At 35.0% G+C, this 24,515-nt stretch overlaps 1 protein-coding gene across 4 annotated transcripts in view; it reads right to left on the bottom strand.

Annotated features, from left to right (window-relative positions):
• Positions 1 to 250: 250 nt before the first annotated feature.
• The window catches only part of GABRA2 (gamma-aminobutyric acid type A receptor subunit alpha2), a 56,597-nt gene continuing 32,332 nt past the window's right edge, over positions 251 to 24,515 (bottom strand). For all 4 annotated transcript variants that reach the window (XM_035323921.1, XM_035323920.1, XM_035323922.1 and 1 more), the window contains 6 exons: positions 20,964 to 21,184; positions 18,210 to 18,292; positions 15,184 to 15,327; positions 13,975 to 14,127; positions 4,490 to 4,692; positions 251 to 4,010 (listed from right to left, as the gene is read on the bottom strand). In XM_035323921.1, the coding sequence (XP_035179812.1) occupies positions 3,702 to 4,010; positions 4,490 to 4,692; positions 13,975 to 14,127; positions 15,184 to 15,327; positions 18,210 to 18,292; positions 20,964 to 21,184 (1,113 nt within the window). In that variant the 3' untranslated portion in view covers positions 251 to 3,701. The remainder of the gene's footprint in view (positions 4,011 to 4,489; positions 4,693 to 13,974; positions 14,128 to 15,183; positions 15,328 to 18,209; positions 18,293 to 20,963; positions 21,185 to 24,515) is intronic.

Genomic DNA, 24,515 nt, shown 5'->3' with positions numbered 1-24,515 from the left:
TTTCATTGCCTACAACATAATCAAAAACTGTAGAAACCTGTTTTAAAAGCAATCTCTTAAGTCTCCAGCAGACAACCCTGGCTGATAAACCCTGCTGATTTATATATTCTTCCCATGCTGATTTATAAATTACTGTTAAATTACTGACCACATGCATCCAGAATTACATGTCCCAGTACTACATTGGAAACCTATTTCATTAACTTTGTTCAGAATTATGATAACTTCGATCCATGTTTACTAGTGTTAAATCATTGCATTTATTCTTTTTGTTTCTTAAGTCACATAGAATATGACATGACACCCTGCAAGAATAGAAAAAATAAATTATTATGTCAACCAAAAATTTCACAGATAGATTCCATGTGCAAATCTCTAACAGTGAGATAATTTGCATTAGTTCGTTGATGCTCTCTCTTTGTTTTAAGTGTTTAATATCAGCAAGTCTTATTAAAAATAAAATAAATTTTTGTTTGGCATATACATTTCTGAGACAAGCATTAAAATCCCACACAGACTAGCTATACTGCTAAATGGAAAGAAGGCCTAACTATAGTATTTTAGTGTTCCTTGCATGATGCTTGTGTTCACTTTAATGTTTACATTCAAATTCACTTATCCAGTTGTTAGTCTTAAAAATTAGCAATTTTTTTGTAGCCAGCTTACTTATTTTAGATGTTTTGGTAGTGAATAATAAATCAGACTCCTAACTCCCACAGGAGTTTGCTTTAATGCAGACCAACTGAACTAAATTTAACAGTAAACCTCTTCTGTAGTGTATACAATCCAAAACCTTGCTGATGCCCACAGGAACTGAATGGAGATACTTAACATGATTAACTTTTACAGAGTGAATTTATAGTAATAAATAATAGTATAGTAGGCATAATAATATGCTCATTTTTCTATAGTAGTATGTGAAAAATATATCTTTAGCATGTGATAAGCACCCATTCTTTTGCTCGATTGTCTCTATGCATAACACAAGCATAGAGAAAATGGTCAGTGAAGAAAAAAGTAGTTGCACCCAATAAAAGTAGTAGCAGCAGAGCTGACTCACATGAAACAGCATCAGGCTTCTTGTGCAAACTGAAGATATGCTTTTTGCATGCAGTTGAAAATTACACAGATGCTATCTACCAGAGAAAAGAAGAGTACTTGCTGGAGAAGAAGACTTGTACAGTTAAAACACATCCAGGGTACCCATTCTTACATAAGGATGTAAAATCTTTCCTTATTGTTATCCAACATGCCTCCAAGAATACTCATGTTTGTAGTGGGGAGAGCTGACTACACAGTGTCATCTGTGGAGTAATGCACAACATTATTTAAATATTGTGAAGTGTTGGGAGTATCTGGGATGTGGCCAAGGGTGAAACACAAACCTCTTTCTCATTCCCAAGTTCATTGTGGTTCAGAGTCCCTAAATCTTGCTGATGTGAACTGAACGTAAGAACTCGCACTAGGTCACAGACCTCAGCTACAGAAAACGTAAGCTACTCAAGTCCAAGAGCAGTTAAGCATGGGCCTCCATTAAACTATACATTCAGAGCCCTTTGCCAAAAACAGAGTTAAAAGTGAAAGGATTTTTCTACAGTTCTAATATTTACAATTATTTGTACATATGTACATATTTATATATTTATTCATACCTGGACAATGTGGCATTAAAGGGAAAATTTTAAACTTACAAGTGAAACATTTTAAAAATGTATAATTATACCATGAAAAGAACCTTTTTTTTTTTTTTTTTTAATTTTATTGCTTGCCTTCCAGCCTTATGCTCATAATCACACTATTGCACGCATCTCCATATTACATGGAAGATCTACATATATATATAATTATATATGAAAATAAGGATATTTTTATTTTAATGTTCTAAGTAAAGTGCTCATTTTTTAACTACTGTTGATGAGAAAGGTTCAATCTGAGAGTTTAATTAGAGGGACTTAAAGGGATACACACCTTGTCAATGCTTCTCCCTTTATTTTGCTGACTTATTTTGTTGATGTCAACTCTGTCTTAACTATTAATTCTGTTCTTAAAATGCATTTGTGACCTTGGCATCTATACTGTCACACAAAGTACAAAACAGAACCACATTAAAAGCAAAAAAAAATCAAAAAAATAAAACAGCAAATGAAAGCAGTTTCTCTTTGTTGATTTTAGCACATTTCCATGTCTTAAGATACTCTTTTATTTGATTTTAGAAATATTTGTACAACTTTGTTAAACTCTGAACATACCTATTTTATGCACTATACTCAAATACTGTACAAAACTGCAATAAATGACACTATACGACTACGTATGTCTCTACTAGAAGACATCATCATAAAGGTGTATCTTTTTTAAAGGTCAACTAATAACTGCTAATGTATGTGTGAATCAAAATATTTTGGATTGGCCACATATACTAAAATCTAAATACAGTACACAGTTATTACTTACGTCATAATTTACCAGGCCTTTAGGGGCATAAAGAATGTTTGCAAAGGCTTAGAAGAAAAAAAATATATATATACTGATCAATATTAAATGTTCATATAAAATTGCAAATGGCAGCTCCAATTTTGTCATAATCGTATATATGAAATACAATTGATGCCTACTGATGATGCATGACCTTTTATTAAAAAAATAACATTCAAATCTTAGCAAAATCATTTCTAGTATACAAAGTTGTTGGAAATTTATGTCAGCGAAATGTAAAGTTGCAATTTACAAAAGCAGCAGTAAATTTTATTCATATGGACAATTTCCTGAACTTAAATCATGAATGCTTGTTTCCTTTGAAAAATATGCTTTCTGGGACAAACACAGGTAAATCTTTCAATGGCAGGTTTTAGCATATCACTAAGCAAGGAAAAGAGTATATTATATTACTGATAAACTTAATCCCCCAAAATTTGAGTGCTTTTATGAACCCGACAATAATATAATTAAGAACAAAGTCAAGAAGCAGAAAAATCCAACTTTGCTGAACCAGACAACCTGGTTTAGCAACATCATATAAAGAAAACAGTGAAAAGAATATGACTGGAAGTTGCCTGATATTAGAAATTTGATTAACACCTACTTTTCCCTGAAATCAATTGGAATAGTTTATTAACAACTTCAAACAGGACAGAAGTAAGAAACTTGTGGCTTTTGCCTTTACTATTTCTTCAGCCTAACTAGTATCCAGAATGGTTGTGAACAATAGAACTGTACGACCTCTGTACTCTTATGTACATGGGTACATGTACATTGTTTCATACTATTGTACGAAACAATTATACCCTTTTTAAAAAAATCACTTTTTTAAATGACAGCTTATTTCATTAAAGTAGAATTAGGTACTTTATAGAAAAATATCTTAACTTTAAATTAAAAAAATACTGTTCCTAAATAATTAAGTAGGATCATATCTTCATTTCATTGTATGGAGAGAATATAATTCTGTATATTTGAATTGTAGTTTAACAGAACTCCCCTGGGTATAACTTTTAAAGAGCTGGCTATATTCGCCATGGGTGGTATCTGTTTACAGACCCATGAATTAACACTGTGTCCCTCCTTTGGAGATACACAGATAAGACATCTATATACACTCTGTACATAATGGTTCACAGATTAGCAGTTATTAGTCGTACTGTACATAGCGAACAACCTATCTGATTAGAATGATGTTTTAAGTCCTCAGTGCAATTCAGCTTTTAGGTTGATGGCGCAAAGCCAAGTAAGACAGGCTCCCTGTTTAAATATGTAGCCCAATACACTAAATTAAAAGTACCAAATAAGACAGGAAACACTATTCTAGACATTCTGTCAATTTTGCTAACACTGTTGAATGTCTTCTTTGCTTCCTGTGGCTTCGCTTCTGGTTTTGCCTTGTTGGGTTCTGCAGTTGTAGCACTCTTGGAGATGGTTGGTAGCACTGAGTCCTTGGTAATATTTGGAGCATAGTTGGCAACAGCCACTGCATAGGCATTGTTTTTCTTAATGACAGACGCTTTTTCTTTTTTCTATTGGAAACAGCACGAAGTCAAGTATTTAATGTGTATTTTTTTTTTGTATTAGACTTAATAAAACAACATTTCAAATGTAAAATAAACAAGTGAGTACGTTGAAATAAGTGCCAGGAATATCATAATGATCAATTCAAATATGAAGAAACATGCTTGCAGTTTATCCAAAAAGAAGGTGCAGATAACATAAGAATGCTCTAAAAACATGGACATTGGACATCAAAAGCCTTGCTGAAGTTATATGAGTAAAGGTCTGTTACTGCGTTTGTAAGAATAACTGGAAAAGTATCAGTCTTACTCTGTTTTGTTTCTAACTCCTTACAACATAATTACAAGATCTTTAAAGTGTCCTCAGTTAAGAGAACTAGAGGATCTTCTTCTGATTTAAAACATCATGTATTTTCTAGTAATAGCCAATTTTATCAAAACAGTTTATTATAGCTGATTGGAAATCAGGCTGTTTCCTTAGAACTTACCTTATCATTCACTACACTTTTTCCATCCCAGGCCCATCCTCGTTTTGTGAAATAATTTACAGTTGCAAATTCAATTAATGCAGAGAATACAAATGCATAACAAACAGCAATAAACCAATCCATAGCTGTTGCATATGCTACTTTGGGGAGTGAATTTCGAGCACTGATGCTCAGTGTTGTCATTGTCAACACAGTTGTTACTCCTGTAGGGGGATAAAATAAAAGGAGATCAACAATTTTACTTGGATTTTGAATGTTAACAAAATGCAAAGCAGAAATTATGATGGTAGGTTTTTGAAACAAAATGGAAAATATTGCCTGTCTAATGTGGTGACATATTAAAGGCTGCATCTGGCGTTTCCCTTGAAGTATTTTAGCTCAACTTAATTGTCTAAAAGTCACTTTTTTTAATCATTTGAAGATTTTATTTACAGATATTTTTATTTGGAGATAAACATTCTTTTACTCATTTATTTATTTATTTGTTTATTGGCTATCAGGATAGGTAAGGGACAAAATTAACAATTCTTTAATGAAATGTTGTCTTTCCACTACATCTTAACCATACAGGTATAGATTCTCACTTAAGAAAGGTTGAAGACAGCTGCCTACCACACATCTTTGGTGGCTGGCTTCTGGCTTCTCTGCAGTGGCTACAGGTCTGGCATTTTTCCTGACAGTATCACACAACTTGCCATTTTTTTATTAGAAATAATGATTTCTTTTTTCTGCCAGTAGCTTTCTCACTAACCATCCAGCAACATATTTGAAAATGTAAAGAGGTTTACTTTTCATTCAGGTAACATAGATTTTTTTCTAGATTATTATATTGATTTGAAATGGTCAGATTTTTATATAATATATACATCACATGCATATGACGTCAGAAAATAAGACTTGATAATCCAAGAAGACTGTTCTTCACTGTGGCCGTTATTAAAAGCATTTTACAGTGCTTAATGAAAACCTAGTAAGAAGACAGAAATTATAATACAAAAAAAAAAAAGGAAGAAAGAGAATATTTTTCTGAATCAGTATTAGCAAGCAGAAACCCACGGCTAGACATGCAATCTCCATTCCTTAAGCAAATCAGTTCTTACAGCCCAGGCTCAATCATACTTAGACAAACTAAACTACTCCTTTTGTGGCACCCGCTAAATATGTCTCCAGAATGAAAAGCAATACAAAGAGATATACTTATCATAGATAGCAAACCTACATTCCATTGACAGGCAGAAATATTAGTAACAGCAAATCATAGCTTCAGCGAGTACAAACTCATAAAGTTGTTGTAATTGGATTCTTTGATTCCCAAGACAGAGAAAAGTTACTCTCTAAATCAGATCCTCCACTGTTAGCAATCTGTTACCAAGGTTCTGCAGGATCAACTTAGCAACCTATTTTTTTTTTTTTTTTCCCCCATTTTTAAGGACTTTGGAAAATGAAAAAGAACTGGCAATTACACCTACTCAGTCCTCTTCAGACTGTGCAAGTTCCATTCCTTCTGTAAAGAATCCTGTGTACCACAGGATGATGGAGAAAACCTAAGTGGACTCAGCCTCAGTGCTGAAATGTTGAAATGTTTCTAAAAGCCATGCTTCCAAATGGAAAACAAGGCACAGAAGCATCCCACTGATTTATGCAGTGTCCACACACTTAAGCAAACATAATTCACTAATTGCTATTTTTCAGCCTCCATATATGAAATAAGTAGATTTGGTCTGGAATCAGCTGTTACACTGTTATGATCCAAAAACCTATACAATGACAAGGAAGCAGCTATAACACTGTATTGTATGAAAACATGTAGACAAAGTAGTTCTGAAAAACTTATCATCTTATACTTACATAATACATGGCTTAATTTTTTCCCATACCTCAGAGAAAAATGCAGTCTATCTTACATTTAAAATTACCACATGCAAATTTTAACACAGGTCTTGAGCTGCTCATAAATCATCTTAATTACACAGAAGTATCAATGAAGTGATTGTTTCTCAGAGATAAGATGACCTTATCCATATATATACAGTTGCTAAGGTATTATTCTGGTTAAGTCCTGCCTTTTAGAATAAACTAAGCTTCTTGATGTTCCATTGCCTTCTTTAGAAACCTAATTTAAGATTAACTGCTCACTTTTTCTAGTCTCAAAACACCATGAATTTACATCTTGTCTTGCTACCAGTTGACAATTTCTCTAAAAATTTCAGCAAGCCATGCTACTTTCTCACTCAAATGCTAATCAAACAGCACATTGTCGGACAGTTGCCAATGTATTTTCATGTATTCCTTCATTCTATAAATTCAATGATGGTCAAGCTATAGCATTCATTTAACCTGAACTGAGTGGCAAAAAAAATTGGACAGAAAATTTAGTCTGTGATGCCTGTCAGCTTAAGAAGCTCCTGCATTTTTGCACTTCCTGTTCTTTTTTCAAAAGACAGATTATTTTGCAAACTATAGTTAATTTCAAAAAGCAGTATTGTCAAGTCATCATTAAGAAAAAGAACTGAATGGAAAAAACTTGTCTCATTGTGACTGCTTAACCTGAGAAGACTGAAAAATTATTAATATATAGGAATATGGTCGAATTGTTGTAAAATAAAATCTATTTATTTCACAGAGATTAACTTAAAACCCCACAAAACCCATACACTGACCAGATTTAAAAAAAAAAAAATAAAAAAATAAAAAATACAAATCCCCACTGCATTATCTAATTCATAACACCAGTGAACTAAAATCGTAATAAAAAGCAGTAAATAAACTGTCCTCTTACAATAAGAGGTAGTCAGAATATTAGAGGAAAACAGTCTTCTATCCTAAATCATATACTACTCTGAACAGCCTAAATAATTTCACAGTCTATGTAAAGACTGCATGTTATCTCACTATGGTGAAGAAACACCACAGTTTTTATACAGGTAAGAACTATCTTCTACAGCTCAGCATCCAGCAGATGTGGCACTGAATGGGTGTCAGAAAGACAAGGACAACATTATGTTGTAAGCAGCAACAAGCAATCATCCGTTTGTCTTTAAAAAGTGTCCAGAAAAGAAGCTTTTAATAGATCTTTTTGATAATATTTCCTTTCTCTGAAGAGGATCAAGCATTTTATACTTGGCAGTAAATATACCACATGATTACAACTTTTCTTCTCAACAATGTATGTCTGTAAAAGCTTAATATCTTCTAGCACTATGGGTTTATCCATTCAGGATGAGATTAGAACTATTTGATTGCCTAGGATTTATGGTGCAGCTTTTGAAACTTCATCTGCTCACTGAAGAGACAATATCCATCTACTGGGCTGTAAAATTCAACACGTTTCACTGGCACTAAATTTACATATATGAAAAATACCATCTCTGCCATATTTTGATGCCAGGATACGTGGATACCATTCAAGATGTGTTTAAAGGTAGGCAGATGCCTTTCAGCAATGTCTCTTACTCAACAGTACAGAGCACAGTACACAACAGCTGAAGAGTGAAACTGAAAAACTGAAAATATGTAACTAAAAACATAATGAAATTAAGGGAGCTGGCACATGCATACTCAAGTTAGTCTGTTGTGATGACTAGGTTTATGCCTATGTTTGCACGCAAAAATCAGCCTATTCCTTCAGAGGGACAAGTTATTTCATATCCTAATGTTATGTCTTGTTTATCAACTGATTTTTCTAATTTGAACAGATTTAGTAGTCTAAATCACATTCTAACCTTATTGTGTTTGGATGTGGACATCTCCTTTGAAAACGAAAGTAATAGGCCTAACTAACAAATTTCCAAAAGGACATTTGTGTAACAAAAGAAGTACTTCAGCTTTGCAAATCATTTGTATGAAAGCTATAATCCTATAGTCCTATACATAGTCCTTTAATATGCTGCTCTTTCCACAACTTTTATCTTTTCATCACAACACTTTGAAAATATAGACACAACTGTTGAAGAACATATCACAGAAGGATTAAGAAATGAATTATTTTTTATTAAGAAGATAATTCTATTGTTTTAATATTCCATTTTTTAACAGTAATTGTAAATGTTGACAGGTAATTAAATCACTCAATCTGGTACAAAAACGGAATAGATTAATAAACATGAATATAAAAGAAAGTAAAGACTCTTGTCCTTTTACAGAAACACAGATTACTGCTTAAACTTACTACACCAAGTGTAACAGTCCTAAGGCCTAAGGACTAAGGCCTAAACAAAAAAAGGCCTAAACAAAAGTAGATAACCTCTGGAGGTAGTGTAATTTTAAAGTATTATGTCGTTTGGCTACACACCATACTGTTTAAATGTATATATATATACTACTTCAGAATACAATACAGAGTGTAGGTTGATTCTGCCTAGACACAGCCTGGCAATTCTGAATAACCATCTAGATAAAGATTGCAGAAAATAGCTCAAGTGCCCTGTCCACCCTTCCTACTAAAGGAACAGCTCAAAAGGCCAGAAGCCCTTTTAAATAGCATGAAAGGACAAGACCCACAGCACTATCTATTTACAGAGAGGTTGCATTCAGCCAGTGGTTCAGCTATGTATACACATATAGTAAAGCTGGTGCATATTTTATTTCACTGTAACAATACTGAGCAGCGGAACAGAGATCTCCAATTGGGAATTGGCTTGGCCAAAGCTGAACAGCAAGTGCTGTGTACCCCAGCTTCCATACTGCTCTTATGTGACTACACTGTCATTGGCACAGGAGCTAGAGTTATGGCCCAGCAATGAGCTGGGAAGACACTAGTTTGTTGGCAGCCAGATCAGCCTCTAACCAAGTGGTACAGTTTAGCAGGTGTGCTTGCCCACTGCGTACCACTAGAATACTATGTTTACAGATAACAAAAATCCCTAATTAAGAAATTATAGCATGCAGGTTCAGAGCTGTGGGATAACTCTAAGGGCACAAAAGGAAGTGCGGCCTACGAAAGAAATAAATACAGGTGAGATTTATTTTTTTCCAACAAAATAGGAAAAAGAAACTTTGTACATACAGAATTGTTCAAAACTTAGGGTCTACCTCATTCAATTCCCATATATAAACAACCAGAGAAGAACTCTGAATTCGACTTAGGACCATTACTGTACATGCAGAATTAAAAACAAATAAAAATCTGCCTGTTTAAGGTCTTAATGGCGTTCTGTCTCAAAATATACATCAAGGTTCAGAAAAGATAAACCAAGAACAAAAAAAAAAAAGCACAGGGAAATGAAGGGAGCATAAGAATAAAATGGTCATAGAGTTCTGAATTTAAAATTCTACATCTTGGACAATGTACTAAAAAAAATACAACTTATATTTGTTCTTGCCTACTTCAGAGATCAAGAAATATAAATCTAAGTGCATTTGTTCTAACATTCTCATTCGTACTGTGTGTGATTTAAAACACATAGATAAATGTGGAACTAAGAAAACTAAATTCTGATTTTTGTCACCTGCATCTAATGTTGCTATTCAAATACATGTGATGCTTCTAAATGTAATGACTCATTAAAAAGGAAGTGAGAATTCAATAACCTGCATAAGATTAGGTTTGCTAATATTGCTGATACTAAATGCGTAACAATAAAAATATTACTAAATGAAACGGATCATAATATTGCACTAAATTAAGGTATTATGAATCAGGTTTATTCCTTTCTGTTAAAAAGGCAGTCAAATACTTTTCAATTTTATCTGTTAGAGAAAACACATTCAATGCTTATTTAATTAACAGTGATAAAATTTTCTTCCGATAATTTCAAGCAAAGTTGAAGCAATATAACATTAGGATATAATTCATTTGGGATAGCTTAGGTCAACAATATTAAATAGATGTCATAAAGGAAAGGGATTAAGGAGCTCAACAACAAAAAGAGCCTCGTTATACCAAGCCCTTAATGTTAACCTACAATTTGAAAGTACATTGCAAAAGAATAGAAAAGAGAAAGAAAAAGTAACTTGCAAACATGAAATACCAAATGCTAAGTGGTGCTTTGAATAACTGGGAGTTATGTTTCTTTGAAAGAACAGTACTCAAGCAGTTAATCCTTTCCAGGACTTGGTAACTCTTAAGATACTTTAAATAAATCCCACCAATTCTGAAAAACACCTCATCAAAACTAATGCTTTCTACTTAATCCTATTTTTAAATATTCTTATATTTACTATGCAATGCAGAAATGGGTACCTAGCAAGTGACCACTCCATATAAAAAATAAGTATGTAGATTCAGTTTACGTGACAGGGGTTTAGCAGCAGCGGGTTTTCCAGGGTGGCCTCTGTGAGCAGAGCCCAGCAGCTGCCCCATGTCAGATCAGAGCCAGCTCCAGCCACCTCCAAAGGGGACCAGCTGCTGGCCAGAGCTGAGCCAGGGAACGACACTGTGTGGGCCTCTGGGAGAGCAGACTGAAGGAAGAAAACTGCTGTGTAACAGCAGCTGGGAGAGCAAGGAATGAGAAAATGTCAGAGAAACTGCCCTGCAGACATGAAGTTCAGCACAGAAGTAAGTGCACCAGGCAGGGAGCAGCAGTTCCCCTGCGGCCTGTGGAGAGGCCCCTGGTGGAGCAGGCTGTCCCCCTGCAGCCCATGGGTCCCACATGGAGCAGATCTCCACGCTGCAGCCCGTGGAGGAGACCCTGGCAGAGCAGGTGGATGTGGCCTGGAGGAGGCTGCGGCCCATGGAGAGCCCCCGCAGGAGCAGGCCCCGGGCCAGAGCTGCAGCCCGTGGAGAGGAGCCCACGGGAGCTCATGGAGCAGGGGTCTGGGGGGAGCTGCCGCCTGTGGGGGACCTGTGCTGGAGCAGTTTGCTCCTGGGGGATGGGCCCAATGATATGCACCCATGTGGGAGCAGTTCTTGAAAAGCTGCTGCCTGTGGGAAGCCCACACAGGATCAGTTCGGGAAGGACAGTATTCCATGGGAGGGACCCCACGTGGAGCAGGGGAAGAGAGTAACTGTGAAGAAACAGCAGAGACAAAGAGTTAGGGACTGCCTGCAGTCCCCCTTCCTCATTCCTCTTTCCCCTGTACCACTTGGGGGAAGGAGATAGAAGAGGGTTGATAGGGAGGAAGGTGTTTTTAGTTTGCTTTTACTTTGTCTTTGTGCTGGACTGCTCATGATAGGCAATGAATTATATTAATCTCCCTATGCTGTGTTTGTTTTGCCCATGATGATAATTGGTGAGTGTTCTCCCTGTCCTTATCTCAACCCTTGAGCCCCTGCCATCATATTTTCTCCCCCTTTTCCTTTGAGTGGAAGTGAGAGTGGCTATGGTGGAGTTCATCTGCCCAGTAGGGTAAAACCACCACAGTATGATCAATGCAAGCTGTCTTGCAAGTGATTATATTTTATGCTGGAAGTAGTTTATTTTATTACCTTAGCTATGATATGGGTTTCCTGTATCACTAGGTAGAATCTACCTGAAAGCACCACCCAAACAAAGGAGACAGTGAGTACACCTGTGCAGCTCTGTCAAGATTAATTTAGTACAAGCCAGAAGACTCTACGATGCAATAGATGAACTTTGTAATAAAAACATGGATAACCTCACATTTTTATAATATATTTAGGCAGGAGACAAGAGGGTAATAGAAATCCCAGTGACAACTGCTGCCAGTATCTATGGAGAAAGACTGGAAGATTTGCCTTGGGCTACATGATTAGAGCAACCATCGGCAGCTTATGCTGACAATCTCATCTAGAGTGTAAAAAAATTTTTAGAAAACAGTTCCTGCGGCAACGTCCAACCCTGTGCAGAAGGCTAAGCATGTGGTGCAACTTCTGCATGAAGGGTCTAGGCTGCTCCATCAGGCAGAGCCCAGACACATCAAAAACTCACAGCAAGTGTCCTGGGTTCATGGTGCCGGGACAAGCTGGCCTGGAGGGGATGAAGCCCTGACTGGTGCCTGAGGTGTGTGTTTTTGTGGCAGTAAGAAAATACTAGAATAGAAATTGCTATTTGCTCCCTATAACCATTGAGCTTAGTAAATGTAATTCAGATTTCATGTTACTGGATGGTGTGGTTCTGTTCTTGCAGCCACCTTACCCAGTTTCTTCAAGACACAGGCAAAATGATCACATATCACATTATTCACTAATACATGCCGTTCATTATCTAGATTATGCTAAAGCCCCAGCAGAGTAAAGCAGCAGGGTACTATGCAAATATTACTTCTTTCCCCAGAACATAAATTAAATAAAAAATAAATGAAGGACAAGAAACAGATATGCAGGAAGGGACATAACATTCCAGGGAAATTATCCTAGTGTCTTGTTATTGGTGATAAGTAACAGTTGATTGTAGGAAGAGAAGATGGCAGATTTTTTGGACAAACCAGCTACAGTCTCCTAAGCATATGGGAGGGGGTACAGAAAAGGGCAAGGACAGAGATAATAGTAGGATTTGACAGTGTACTTGCAAGCCTAGCAAACAAGAAGGTGCAGGAAAAATGCATTAACAGATGTATTTTGTTATACAGAAATGGACAAATTGACGGAAGAATTTGAAGAAAGAAAAAATATTGTATCTGCCTTTTAAATGCCTCGAAAAACATAGTAGAATTCTGGTCCCACTAAAACTACTGACCCATTTCATCTGACTTCAGCAAGGCTCATGTTCAAACCTGCAATTTTGATTATACTTTGTGTGTCATTTTCTCCACCAGGAGAGACTTTGAGTGCTTTGCTGTGCATCACTTAATACGCATTTAAGTTTGGCCTATTTTTTGAAGAGTGCATGGTGTTTACTGATGACTAACGATATGATCTTATGCAGCATTTTTGATGTCTGGTTCCACATTTATTTTTGTTCTGCTATTCTTTTTCTTTAAAATCAAACAAATTAAAATAGCTCTAAATTGTATACATATAAGAAAGATTTTGTTTTGCTTTAATTAAAAAGAGAACAAAACGTTCATGTAAGACAAACACCATCATCCTGCACTGCTGAGGCTGTTCACTACTTTACAGTACATTCCAATATAATAAGTGAGAAAGATTTGCCCACACCCCCAGAAAACAGTTTCTTTTAAAGAACTGCAGTTTGCAAAGTTTAACACATTCAAATAATTCAAGTCTTTAATTTGTTTAATTTAAAAACTTATTTAGAAATATTCTTAACTATTATTATTAACTATATATTATCTTCTTAACCAAAATACTTGGGTAATGTAATATCAGTGTAAGAAAGACATTTCAGCAAACACTGGAATTTAATTTTAAAATGGAAACATTATCATCATCTTCCATCCTGTGATTTTTGTTTTCTGTTTAAAAGAGTCAAGGATATAAGGACAGTTTTCACATGTTCTAATTTCAAAAAGCTTCAGGATTCTCTGCAGTTCTGTAAGCTGCTGTTGAAACCTGTTTGAACTAGAAATAGTATCACATTCTACAAACAAACTTGAACAAAAAAGGCCTTTGCCAAGCAGACTTCTGAAATGGTTTCTCACAGCTTTAGCTGTTGCAAACAACATGTGCTACTTGGTATACTCACCAAAGACTGTTCTGGCAGGTACAGATTCTCTGTTCAGCCAGAATGACACTTGAGAGAGAATGACAGTCATGATACAGGGGAGGTAAGTCTGAATGACAAAATAACCAATTTTTCTCTTCAAGTGAAAATGAGCCGTCATTACTGTATATTCACCTAAGGTGCCACAAACAAACAAATACAATGAAAAAAAGGGTTATCATCCTAAGAAAGTCCAGGTCTCTGGTAAAAGAAAGTTTGTTATATTTATGTGAACCAAATGCACTGGACTTAAATTGCACAAAATTTACTTTGTAGTACGATATATAAAAATGTTTTTAACTTTGGGTACAACTACATCTTACTCCCACTGATATCCAGGAAAGATCAGTGTTCAGGGACTTGACAGGAACTGTTGTATGCCCTGAGGAGAACTTCAGTCCTGCAGGCTTTTGCACAAAAGCAACCCTCTGCATTCACACAATCAGAGTGCCAGAGAATGGTTTAGATTGGAAGGAATCTTAAAGATCATCTAGTTCCAATCTTTTTCCCATGGGCAGGGATGCCACCTGCTAGATTAAACTGTTCAGGGCCCCATCCAACCTGGTTTTGAACATCTTCAGGGACCGGGCATCCACAGCTTCTCTGGGCAACCTGTTCCAGTGCCTCACCACCCTCTGAGGAAGGTAGGCACGATAAGAACACACCAAGTCTACAATCAGAAGACAGTCGTGGTGGTCCATCACAGCCTTGCACATGTAGGAGCACAGTTTAGAACCAGGTAGAATAATCCAGTGTTTAATACTAAAAGAATGATGAAAGGGAAAAAAAAAAAAGGGGGGGGGGGGGTTGAAACCAGCATATTTTACCACCTATGACAAAAAATTGTCATTTACCATCTGAAATTAAACAATTATCCAAAGCTTGCATTAAAAACATTAGGATTCAAGATTGAGCTCCATTTAGCATAAAAAAAATAAAAAAAATCACTGAGGATTTTGCTTCTAATATCATTTGCTACTTATTAACTTACAGAGAATCAGAAGAAGTGGTGTGCTGCTGTGAGCTCTATGTACCATATATTAATAAGCTCTGGCTGATATCTCACATCTGTAATTTTTTTTGTTGATGTTGTTTTGTTTTGTTTTTAGTAGCCTTCTACCACCATCAGCAATGCCTATGTTCTGTTTAGCCAAGTGAGTGCTTTTTTTCCTCAGATAGTTTTTTACTAACCTGTACTGGATTTAACTGTCTCTTTTCCAATTGTTTGGCCTAAAAGATCATACTGATTCAATCTTGAACCATCTGGTGCCACCTGTACTGAATCTGAAGCATTGTAAGTCCAAATATATGTCACTTCTGAAGTTGTGTATGCATCTGTGGGAAATAAGATATAATATTTTGTCAGTAATTTAAACCAAACAGCTTCCATGAAAACTTACCAAATTTGAAAAACTACTTAGTTACCTTTCAAAAATAAACCCCCAAACCTAAAAAAAAAAAAAAAAAAAAAAGCTAAAAAGATATATTATTCTGTAAATATAATAAATATAATATAATAAAATATGGTGAAAATATATAATTTGTATGTATATATATATATATAAATATACACATTTTACTGGTAACTGAAATTCATACCTAAATATGGCAAGATGGGTTCTCTGACAATGCCCTTAAAAGATTTTAGGAGCTCTGTGCATTGGTCTGTGTATCCTCTTAAATTTCACTCCCTATCATTACATCTATTTGTGGGACGTGCTGACAGTAAGCAGGCTGCTTCAATACTCTGTCATTGCATTCATGAGAAAACATATATTTAGCTTAAAGTATGTCAAAATAAACTAAAATGGAAGCAAATCAACACCGAATTTTAGAAAGCACTAAAGCCTCTCCAGGAAATAAATAAATAAATAAATAAAATTGGATATGTGCTGCAAATTTTTCCGGTCTAATACCCTTCTAACTAAATGCAGTATGAAGGAAAAGGGTAAACCACTGATGGAAGAAATTGTATGTTCATTTTGATTAACTGAGACAAGTACATTTTAAATCTTATCCATATCTGTACTGAAGTGAAAAAGAAAAGCAACATTTCTGCTGGGCTGCAAACATTTTCATTCAAGAAATCTCTGGAGGTCCTGAAAGAAGCATATTCATGCAACTAGCCATAAACTGTATGACTAAAAAAAAAAAAAAAAAAAAAAAGCAGGGTGGTAGCATGCAGAAATTTTTAATACTTCACTTCAAACTATTCAGATTCCCACAAGAAGACCTCTACTTTAATGAAAATCAGTACTTTTTCCAATTGCCAATATACCCCTTATCCTCTCCACTGTTAGACTTTTTGATGAGGATGAAGAAAGGCAATTTATTAAACTGCAGCATCTCCAGTACATTCACCTTGGCTCTTCTCTTGAGTATGACAAAGAAACTGAGACAATCTTGCAGGCTGATGATCCTCTTAGCAGAATGTGGAGAGCTGTGTCATATATCTACCACTGGCAGACTTGCCTCAGCTAAACCAAAATCCTCAGGATTCTGGCTTAATTTCAAGACTATTTATCATTCAAATTATATCCCAGAATAAAAGCTGAAAAATGTATAGTGGCCTAGAAATAAATTCTAGATAAAGAAATAGAAATGAGTGAGACGCTATTCAAAATGACCAGAAATAAGTCTTTTTTGTGCCAATTGGCTGGAGCACAGGTGACTTCACTGAGAAAAGAAAGACAGCTTTTCTAACATCACCATCACATTTCTCACAGTTTGAATTCTACTGTTTGATAGAAATGCAGAAACCATGGGCAGAAAACAAAGAACAAATTAGTAACCAAAAAAAATAGGGGGGGGGGGGGAGGAAAACTGTCACAAGAAGTCCAGTATACCTCGTCAGAAGGGTTTCCAACATAGACATGAAGATCAAGTAATGCTATGAAATCTCTGCTTGGCCTGAGTATCAGTTTCATTATTATGTTTGTGGGTTTGTTTTTGTTTAAAGTTTTTTTGAGACTACACGAGTATTTTTCTCCCCCCTATCTTATAAATCAACAGTATCTTGCTGCACACACACACACACACACACACATATATATATATAAACATTGTTAGACAGTAGCTAGTTTGGGCTAAGATCTCTGGAGTTACCTATTTATGTTTCAGTATGTAACATAAATTTAATATAATATTTAGGGGAAAAAAGGTTTCATGACAAAAAATATCACTAATTCTAACCATATTTTATCTCTACAGCTAAGAATCCCCTTTTGTGTGGCAGCATAATCAGAAACACAGACTTGGTTTAATTTGCTCATATTTTTACCACCAACCCCACCAGCCTCCAGGGAAAGGGGTTACATTTGGGTTATGGAAAGACAGTTCTCTGCACAGTTCTCTGACAGTGTTCATATGGTGAATTTTGTTAGTGGCAGCCCATCACCTGTTTTGCATCCTGTGGTGGCTACAGTTAATAGAACAGACAGAATTTATTGGTATTAAAATTAAACAGAATTTGTTGGCATTAACTAATTTACGAACAAAACAAAACAAACAAACAAACAAACAAAACACTATGCTCAACACAGCAGAGAATGTATACAGCCAAAGAAAAAAAAAAAAAAAAAGAAAGAAAAAAAGAGAAAATTTTGGTGTATGAAATCCAGGAAATACACATATAATGAAATTCTAATTCACAAAGAAGAAAAAGAGACTGCTATATAGGTGAATGAAGTTATACTGCTGTTAAAAATAATACCAGTGAGATCAAAGTCCACCTATCTAACATGATGATGTGCTAAGTGCAATTTTTTATCACAAGAAGCCTTTTGTTGCCTTCATTGACTAAAAATGTAAAAATAAATATCATTAAAAATAAAGTGAAAAAAGGCTTCAATAAAATGAAAACAAACTTTCTTCAAAACCTTTGCTGTGCTCTTCATTAATACAATATGTACATTATACACAGGCTGTGTGCACCCAGGTCTATACTCATCAGTATGGTTTGCATGCAGATCACCGCAGTGATAAAACAGATGCATAGCACTTATTGTTAAATAGTGCCCAGATAGCTTTAAAATACATGAAAAGACAAAACACTCATTGGAGAAAATTGATTTCCATATGTCAGGTTACAATTAAATAATAATAATAATAATAATGTAGTCTTGTTTTTTAAACCTCTCTTGTAACTATTTTTTGAAATAAAGTGATGCTCGAGCAATGTTAGAAATCAAAAACTATACTTCTGGTTATATACTCACAGCTGCCAAATTTCAATGGGCATGAATGAGCATCCATAGGGAAGTCCTCCAAGTGCATTGGGCATTCAGCTTGGACTGTAAGCCTAAAAGGCAAAAGAGCACTATGCATTTAAGCCAGCAGGACAAGAAAATCAATTCAACAGAAATGAGCAGTTAATGCTGATTTAGGAGATGAAACCGAAATGTTATATTAAAGTAATTAAAATTTAAATCAGCTCTTGCTTCCTCCCTTTTATGTATTCCTTTGGAAAGCATTGACTTATCACATCAGAAAACTAAAACAGCTGACCTCAAAACTATGAGGAATGGCCATTTAAATGAAAATATAAAATATGTAACTGCAGGTTGTTAAGAACAGTCATTTTCTTCTCATAATATTCTGAGGTACATGTGTGATTATATGACTTTCAAAAGCTCATTACAAAAGCACATAAAATGCAGTTAATTTGTCAAAGGACTGTGCTCCATAGTATTCTGATTTTTTTAGAGTTTGATTGGAAGGTGTAAAAAAAAAAATTTTTTTTTTTTCAAAACACTGCTGACATTCATTTTCTCTGTTACTATTGATTACTGTTTTTGTTTATTTATAGGCATGACAATATGTTATCAATGCATTTGTTTTTGTGCATTTGGTGAAAAATTCCCAGCAGTATCACAGTATAAAATATGTGGAATAATACAATGAAAACTAATTTTGAAAAGTTTGAATGAGTTATGACATACTTTTCTTCCTCATTATTTGTAACTCAATTAATTAATTAATTAAAGTTCTTTTTCTCCTTTCTATTCTGTAAGTCCCCTTTGGGTGAAGATTTTCTCTGGACTTTTTCATTCCTCTTCATCCATCCTCACATATCAGCTACATTTTCCTGTACTTCCAGTGGTTCACAGTCATTGTATTCCCCACTATATTTTGCCCTCCTTCCACACAAAAATATTCTATGTTTCTATTTCCCCATTCCCCAAGAAAGAGCTTCTGAAATCAAGGGGTGAAAAGACAGAAAAAAGTCAGCAAACAGCTGAAGGCACAGGAAAGAAGTCACAATATTGTTTTAAACAGAAAGAGATAGAAACGGTTTCTTAAAATCCATGCAATGAAGGCTGTTTAGAAACATGAATCTCACAGCCTCAGAAACATACTTACAAGTCATGAACTAATTAGTTAATTCTAATTGAGTTGACCCACTTTATTAAAAAAATAAAAACAACCGTCATAACAGTTTCATAGAATCATAGATCATAGAATTATAGAATGGCTTGTGTTGGAAAGAATCATAAAGATCATCTTAACTCCACCTCCCCTGCCACCCGCTAGACTAAGCCCCATCCAAGTGTTCCTATGTGTCACCATACTCTGAGAATTTCCTCCTAACATCTGATCTATATCTTCCCTCTTTTAGTTCAAAACCTTTCCCTCTTGTACAGTCATTATCTGCCCAAGTAAAAAGTCACTTTCCATCTTTTTTAAAAGCCCCCTTTAAGTATTGAAAGGCTGCAAAGAGGTCTCCCTGAAGCCTTCTCTTCTTCTTCATGCTGAAAAACAGTTTCAAACAGTATTTTTTATTGTTTATAGTACATAATTAGAAAACCTTTTGGAGGGAGAGAAATTCATTTAGTTTATACAGAAACAATTAGAAATATTGACTTGAGCCCAATACCATAACTAGGGTTCTCTATTTCCAGCACACTTTTCTGAACCTTTCCAGCTACCATATAATTCAATATGATTAGCAGCCTACCTGCCTACACTCAGTACTACAAGAGCTTGGGAGCTGTACAGTAAATCGGGCTTAAGGGATGCCAGTATGGCTGCATGGAAAAGATTGCACAGTACACTTTTTTTTATTATTTTTTTTATTTTTTTTTACAGCTCACATTTTTATATCTTACTTAGGCCAGGGATTTTATGTCTCTTTTCACAACCAATTAAATTTGTTAAATAAAAGGAAAAGAAATAAATGAATTCAGGACTTTCTGGAAATTTGGATAAAATATTTCCAAAAATCTCATATAGATAGCATTATTACAAAAAGAGTAATCAAAGAAGAAATCAGTTTTCTGATTCAGAATCAATTTTTATAAAAACGTTGCTTATGCCTACACATACATGATGTTTACAATTTTTAAATAAATTATTTTCCAACCAAATTTAATATATTTTACCAGCTAAATGTTCATCTTAGCTTCTAGTCATGCCAGGAAGCAAGAATGAAAACAATAAGTAAAATATTGTAATTAGATCTAAATAAATAGTTATTAGCAAGTAGGCTATATTTTCCATATAGTTCTTAGGAAGAATTTGAGGATGTATTAACCCCTTTCACTTCCTTTTAACATTCTTGTTGACACTGATCTCAGTAATAAAGTTTTCTAATGGCTCACATGGGCATTACATACAATGTGTGTAGTAACAGGCAGAGGTCATATGCTTGTTTTATCCTTCTAAGATGGAGATTGTAAACTCTTGCACAGTAATTCCCATTTGAAGGCCTCAAAGCACTTAATTCAGGTTGTCAGTATCTTTTAATATGCTATACAGGTATAAAAATTGAGGAACACATAGGAAAACTGATCTACTCAAAATCAACCAACAGACTTGTAACAGAATTTGAAACGAAACATACATCTTCCTAGTGTTTTTCTGCTGGGCTACAGATGGAACGAAGAGGAGTCTTCCTGGAATCTTATTTAATTGTTACCTGGAAAAGTCATATCAATAAATAGCATGAGTAAAGAACAGAAGAAAAGACATACCTCATGGTGTACAAGAGAGTTCCATCATCTTGTATTCGTAGAAGCTTGTTTGGCATTGTCATATTATGAGCCACTGACTTTTTCCCATTGTGAAAAAATGTATCTGGTGTCCAGATTTTGCTGGCCATTAAGTTGTTCAATCTAAGAATATTCATTGGGCCCTTAAACTTTAATCTCTCATCCTTCCATCTCTGACGGAAGAAAACATCTATTGTGTACTCCTGTAATGGAATAAAGATATGCTTTTTGACACAATGAAAAATGTATCTGCTTTTTGAGGACCAAAACAGAAAAGCTGTGGTTGCAAAATTCCTTTGGTAAGATTATGTCATGGAAAAACAACAATCACATGAAATTGTATAATACTGAGAATAATAAACAGGAACTCAAAGTACTATTGGTATGACACTCTCCTTGACAAGTGCTAAATGTTGTTTGTATGTCAAATCCTTCCAGCATTTAGATTTCTGTACATCATACATCTAGTGTCCGTGACAAAGGTAATTTCAATAAACTTAGCTTTTTACATTAAGAAGTAAGAAAAAATCCACAGAAAGATACAGCGTTACTCATGTAGCAGATGCACCTGTAGGAGAATAATCCAGCATTTCAATAGCATGGGGAATGGCTGAGACTGGAAGGAAGAAAACAAGCCTATCCATAAATTGTAAAATATATGCAGGCAGATGGGTATAAGGAAGATCTTTGGAAAAGGAAAAGGACCTATAGAAGTATAGATTTTATTAGCAAAAATACTGAGATAAGGAGCAAAGCTGATGAATAACAGGTGACCCACACACTGCTGAACTGTCTGCTTTGACGCCTAATCTTGGGAAGGAAGGGGAAAAGTATGCAAGCAAAACAAACTGATGACCTATACCAGATGCCTGTGTCACACAGCACTAGATATTCCATCTGCTATTTGTTTTTGCTTTTCTAAATAATAATAATAATAATAATAATAATAATGCTGATTAAACATTGATAATGTAACTTCATTAACTTTAAATTGAAGCTGTAAATGGATTAGTGGTTTGTTACTGTCAGCACAACATATAAATTGGAAATCAAGGACCATAAAAACTTTGTTGGAAATAAACTGCATTCTGTGTACCAGCAAATGTTACCTTGGAGCATCTTCAATTTTGTTGGACAGGTGCAAAATGGGCCTATGATTTCAAAGCATAACTATATTACAAAAGCCTGCACTATTAAAATTACTCTGCAAATGATACAACTTAAGCAAACCATCTCTGAGAATGCTATCTTTGAATGGATAAGTCCTAATAAAATTCTACCAATATAAAATATTCAAGTTATTTCCAGACAGAAGTGATTGGAAGGAACTTAACAGTCCTCATCACTTCATGCTGTCTCCCTTCTGTGCTGAGCAGACAGCAAGAAGTGATAGCCCTTCTCAGTTCCTTTTCCTCATTGTCTGATTTTTTTGGGTGTTCCTTTTGGGACCCAGCAGTTGGACTCGATCCTTGTGGCACCCATCCAACTTGAGATATTCTATGGTTCTATGACTCTATTATTCTCTGCAAGCCCAGGAGCTGCAAGGGTCTTTTCCAAGATAGAGACAGAAGCTAAGAAGATCTTTATGTGGAATAAAGGAAAGAAAATTCTGTTATCTGAAAGATCATGACTGGGGGAGGGGAGAAAGTGGTTGTAATTAAGAACTGTGACAGGTGCTTGGGAGGATCCTTTAGGAATGGTATAATGAGGTACTTGTAAACTCGCCTGACAAAACACACAAGCCCAGTTTTTAGCTATATCAAAAGACCTTACATTACCATAATGCAATTTTGTAATTTTTCTAATTCAAATTAGAAATTACTCAAACAAATATTAAACAAAACTAATACTACCATACATTGAAAATTAATTTCTTTGGATTTCTTTAACATCAGTTGTTACTACCTATAATAATATTTTAGTAAACATATCTGTAAACAGACACTGCTTCATGACAAATAATTTGCCCATTTCTCTGTAACAGACCACATTTAATAGTCCTGCTTTATTTTCTGATTTATATGTTGTTTACTCTGACTTAAAATCCCATTTTCAAATTCCAAGTTATCTAGCAGTTCATTTATGGACCAGGGAAAGTTACAAAACACATAAAATAATGGAAGAACAAGAGCAGCAAAAACTGCATGCTTGAAGCTACAGCAAATATGAAATTTGTCTGGGAACAGCAGCTAATTGATGGAAAACAACTGCCCCAGAAGCTTCCTTTTAATATCTGTCTGAGGGACTTTGCCAATAAATTCTTGCCATGCATGAGAAGATTGATGTTTGAGGTATACAGAAGTGGAAAGAAGAGCCTGAGGGAGTAAGTCTTTTAAATCCCTCTAAAATTCAAGAGAAATGAGTGATAAGTTCTACAAGTTCCTTTGAAAAATATCTCCTGCACATAAATGATTAGAATATAAGTTTTTGTAATGTGCCCATCAAAAAAGAATTTCAAAGGTCCCACTTCTTCACTGTCTTCCATCATATATAAAAAGAATTACTGGAGATATGAAAGAGAAAAAGAAAGCAGACATGAAATGACACTAAATCAAAACAGCAATACTTAAAAAAAAAAAATAAAAAAATGCACATCTGATGTCTGGACACAGCTTAGGACGCAAAACAAACAGAAGAAAACCTGATCTGCAGACTTGAAAGTTTACACTGATAAATCCCAATTTATCTACAAGTAATTCTGTTCTCTCTATTGGCATATTTCCAACCAAATCATGCCAGAAAACTTTGTTTGACAGAACATCTGATTTAGAAAATGGAAAGAGGGAGTTACCCAAGATCTGGTGTGAATGATCATGAATATCACCTCCTTCCATTCATCACAAAGCAATAAAATCCCACATAGCTCTTACCTGTTCTTCTAGACATCAATGCATTTGCAAAGGAAGTATTGGGATCTCAATTTTATACAAATGGAAACTAAAACATTGAGATGACCTTAACTTGTTTCAGTCCATTTACAGAATGATTACAAAATGCAAAGTACAATCCATGCCTCTTGAATCCCAGTGCTGTATTCACTCATCCATGTTCCTTCCTGAACCAAATCTATTCTACTTATGACCACAAATACCACTATGATCACCGTGCAACCAAAACAGGAAGCTAATAAAATATTTTGAATCTAATCACTACGATATGAAGTCAGCATTTACCAAGAGATTCTACATAAATGTTATATAACCATTTCCTATTCCATCTACATATAATTTTGTGGTAAATGCTGCGTAGTACTTATTTGCCAATCAAAACTAGCATTCTGTTAGAAATGCAAATCTGGATTATAGAAAAAAAAAAAAAGACTCAAATTTATACTTGATATTCATTTAATACAATATGCAGATATTCTCCTATATGACAAAAAGACCACTATGTCTCTGGACAGTACCAAACTCTTGTCCAGTGCTCAGTACAATATCTCCACAAAATCACAGCAGCGTACTTCCAGAAGTACAAAGGACTTCTGTGATCTCTTCTAGACAAGCAAATGGTTCCTAGTGATTTATGTCTGAAATG

This window comes from Oxyura jamaicensis, chromosome 4 (assembly GCF_011077185.1).
Source record: "Oxyura jamaicensis isolate SHBP4307 breed ruddy duck chromosome 4, BPBGC_Ojam_1.0, whole genome shotgun sequence".
Taxonomy (NCBI): domain Eukaryota; kingdom Metazoa; phylum Chordata; class Aves; order Anseriformes; family Anatidae; genus Oxyura; species Oxyura jamaicensis.
Note: the sequence above shows the minus strand (reverse complement) of the source record. Positions and strands in the feature narration are given on the sequence as shown.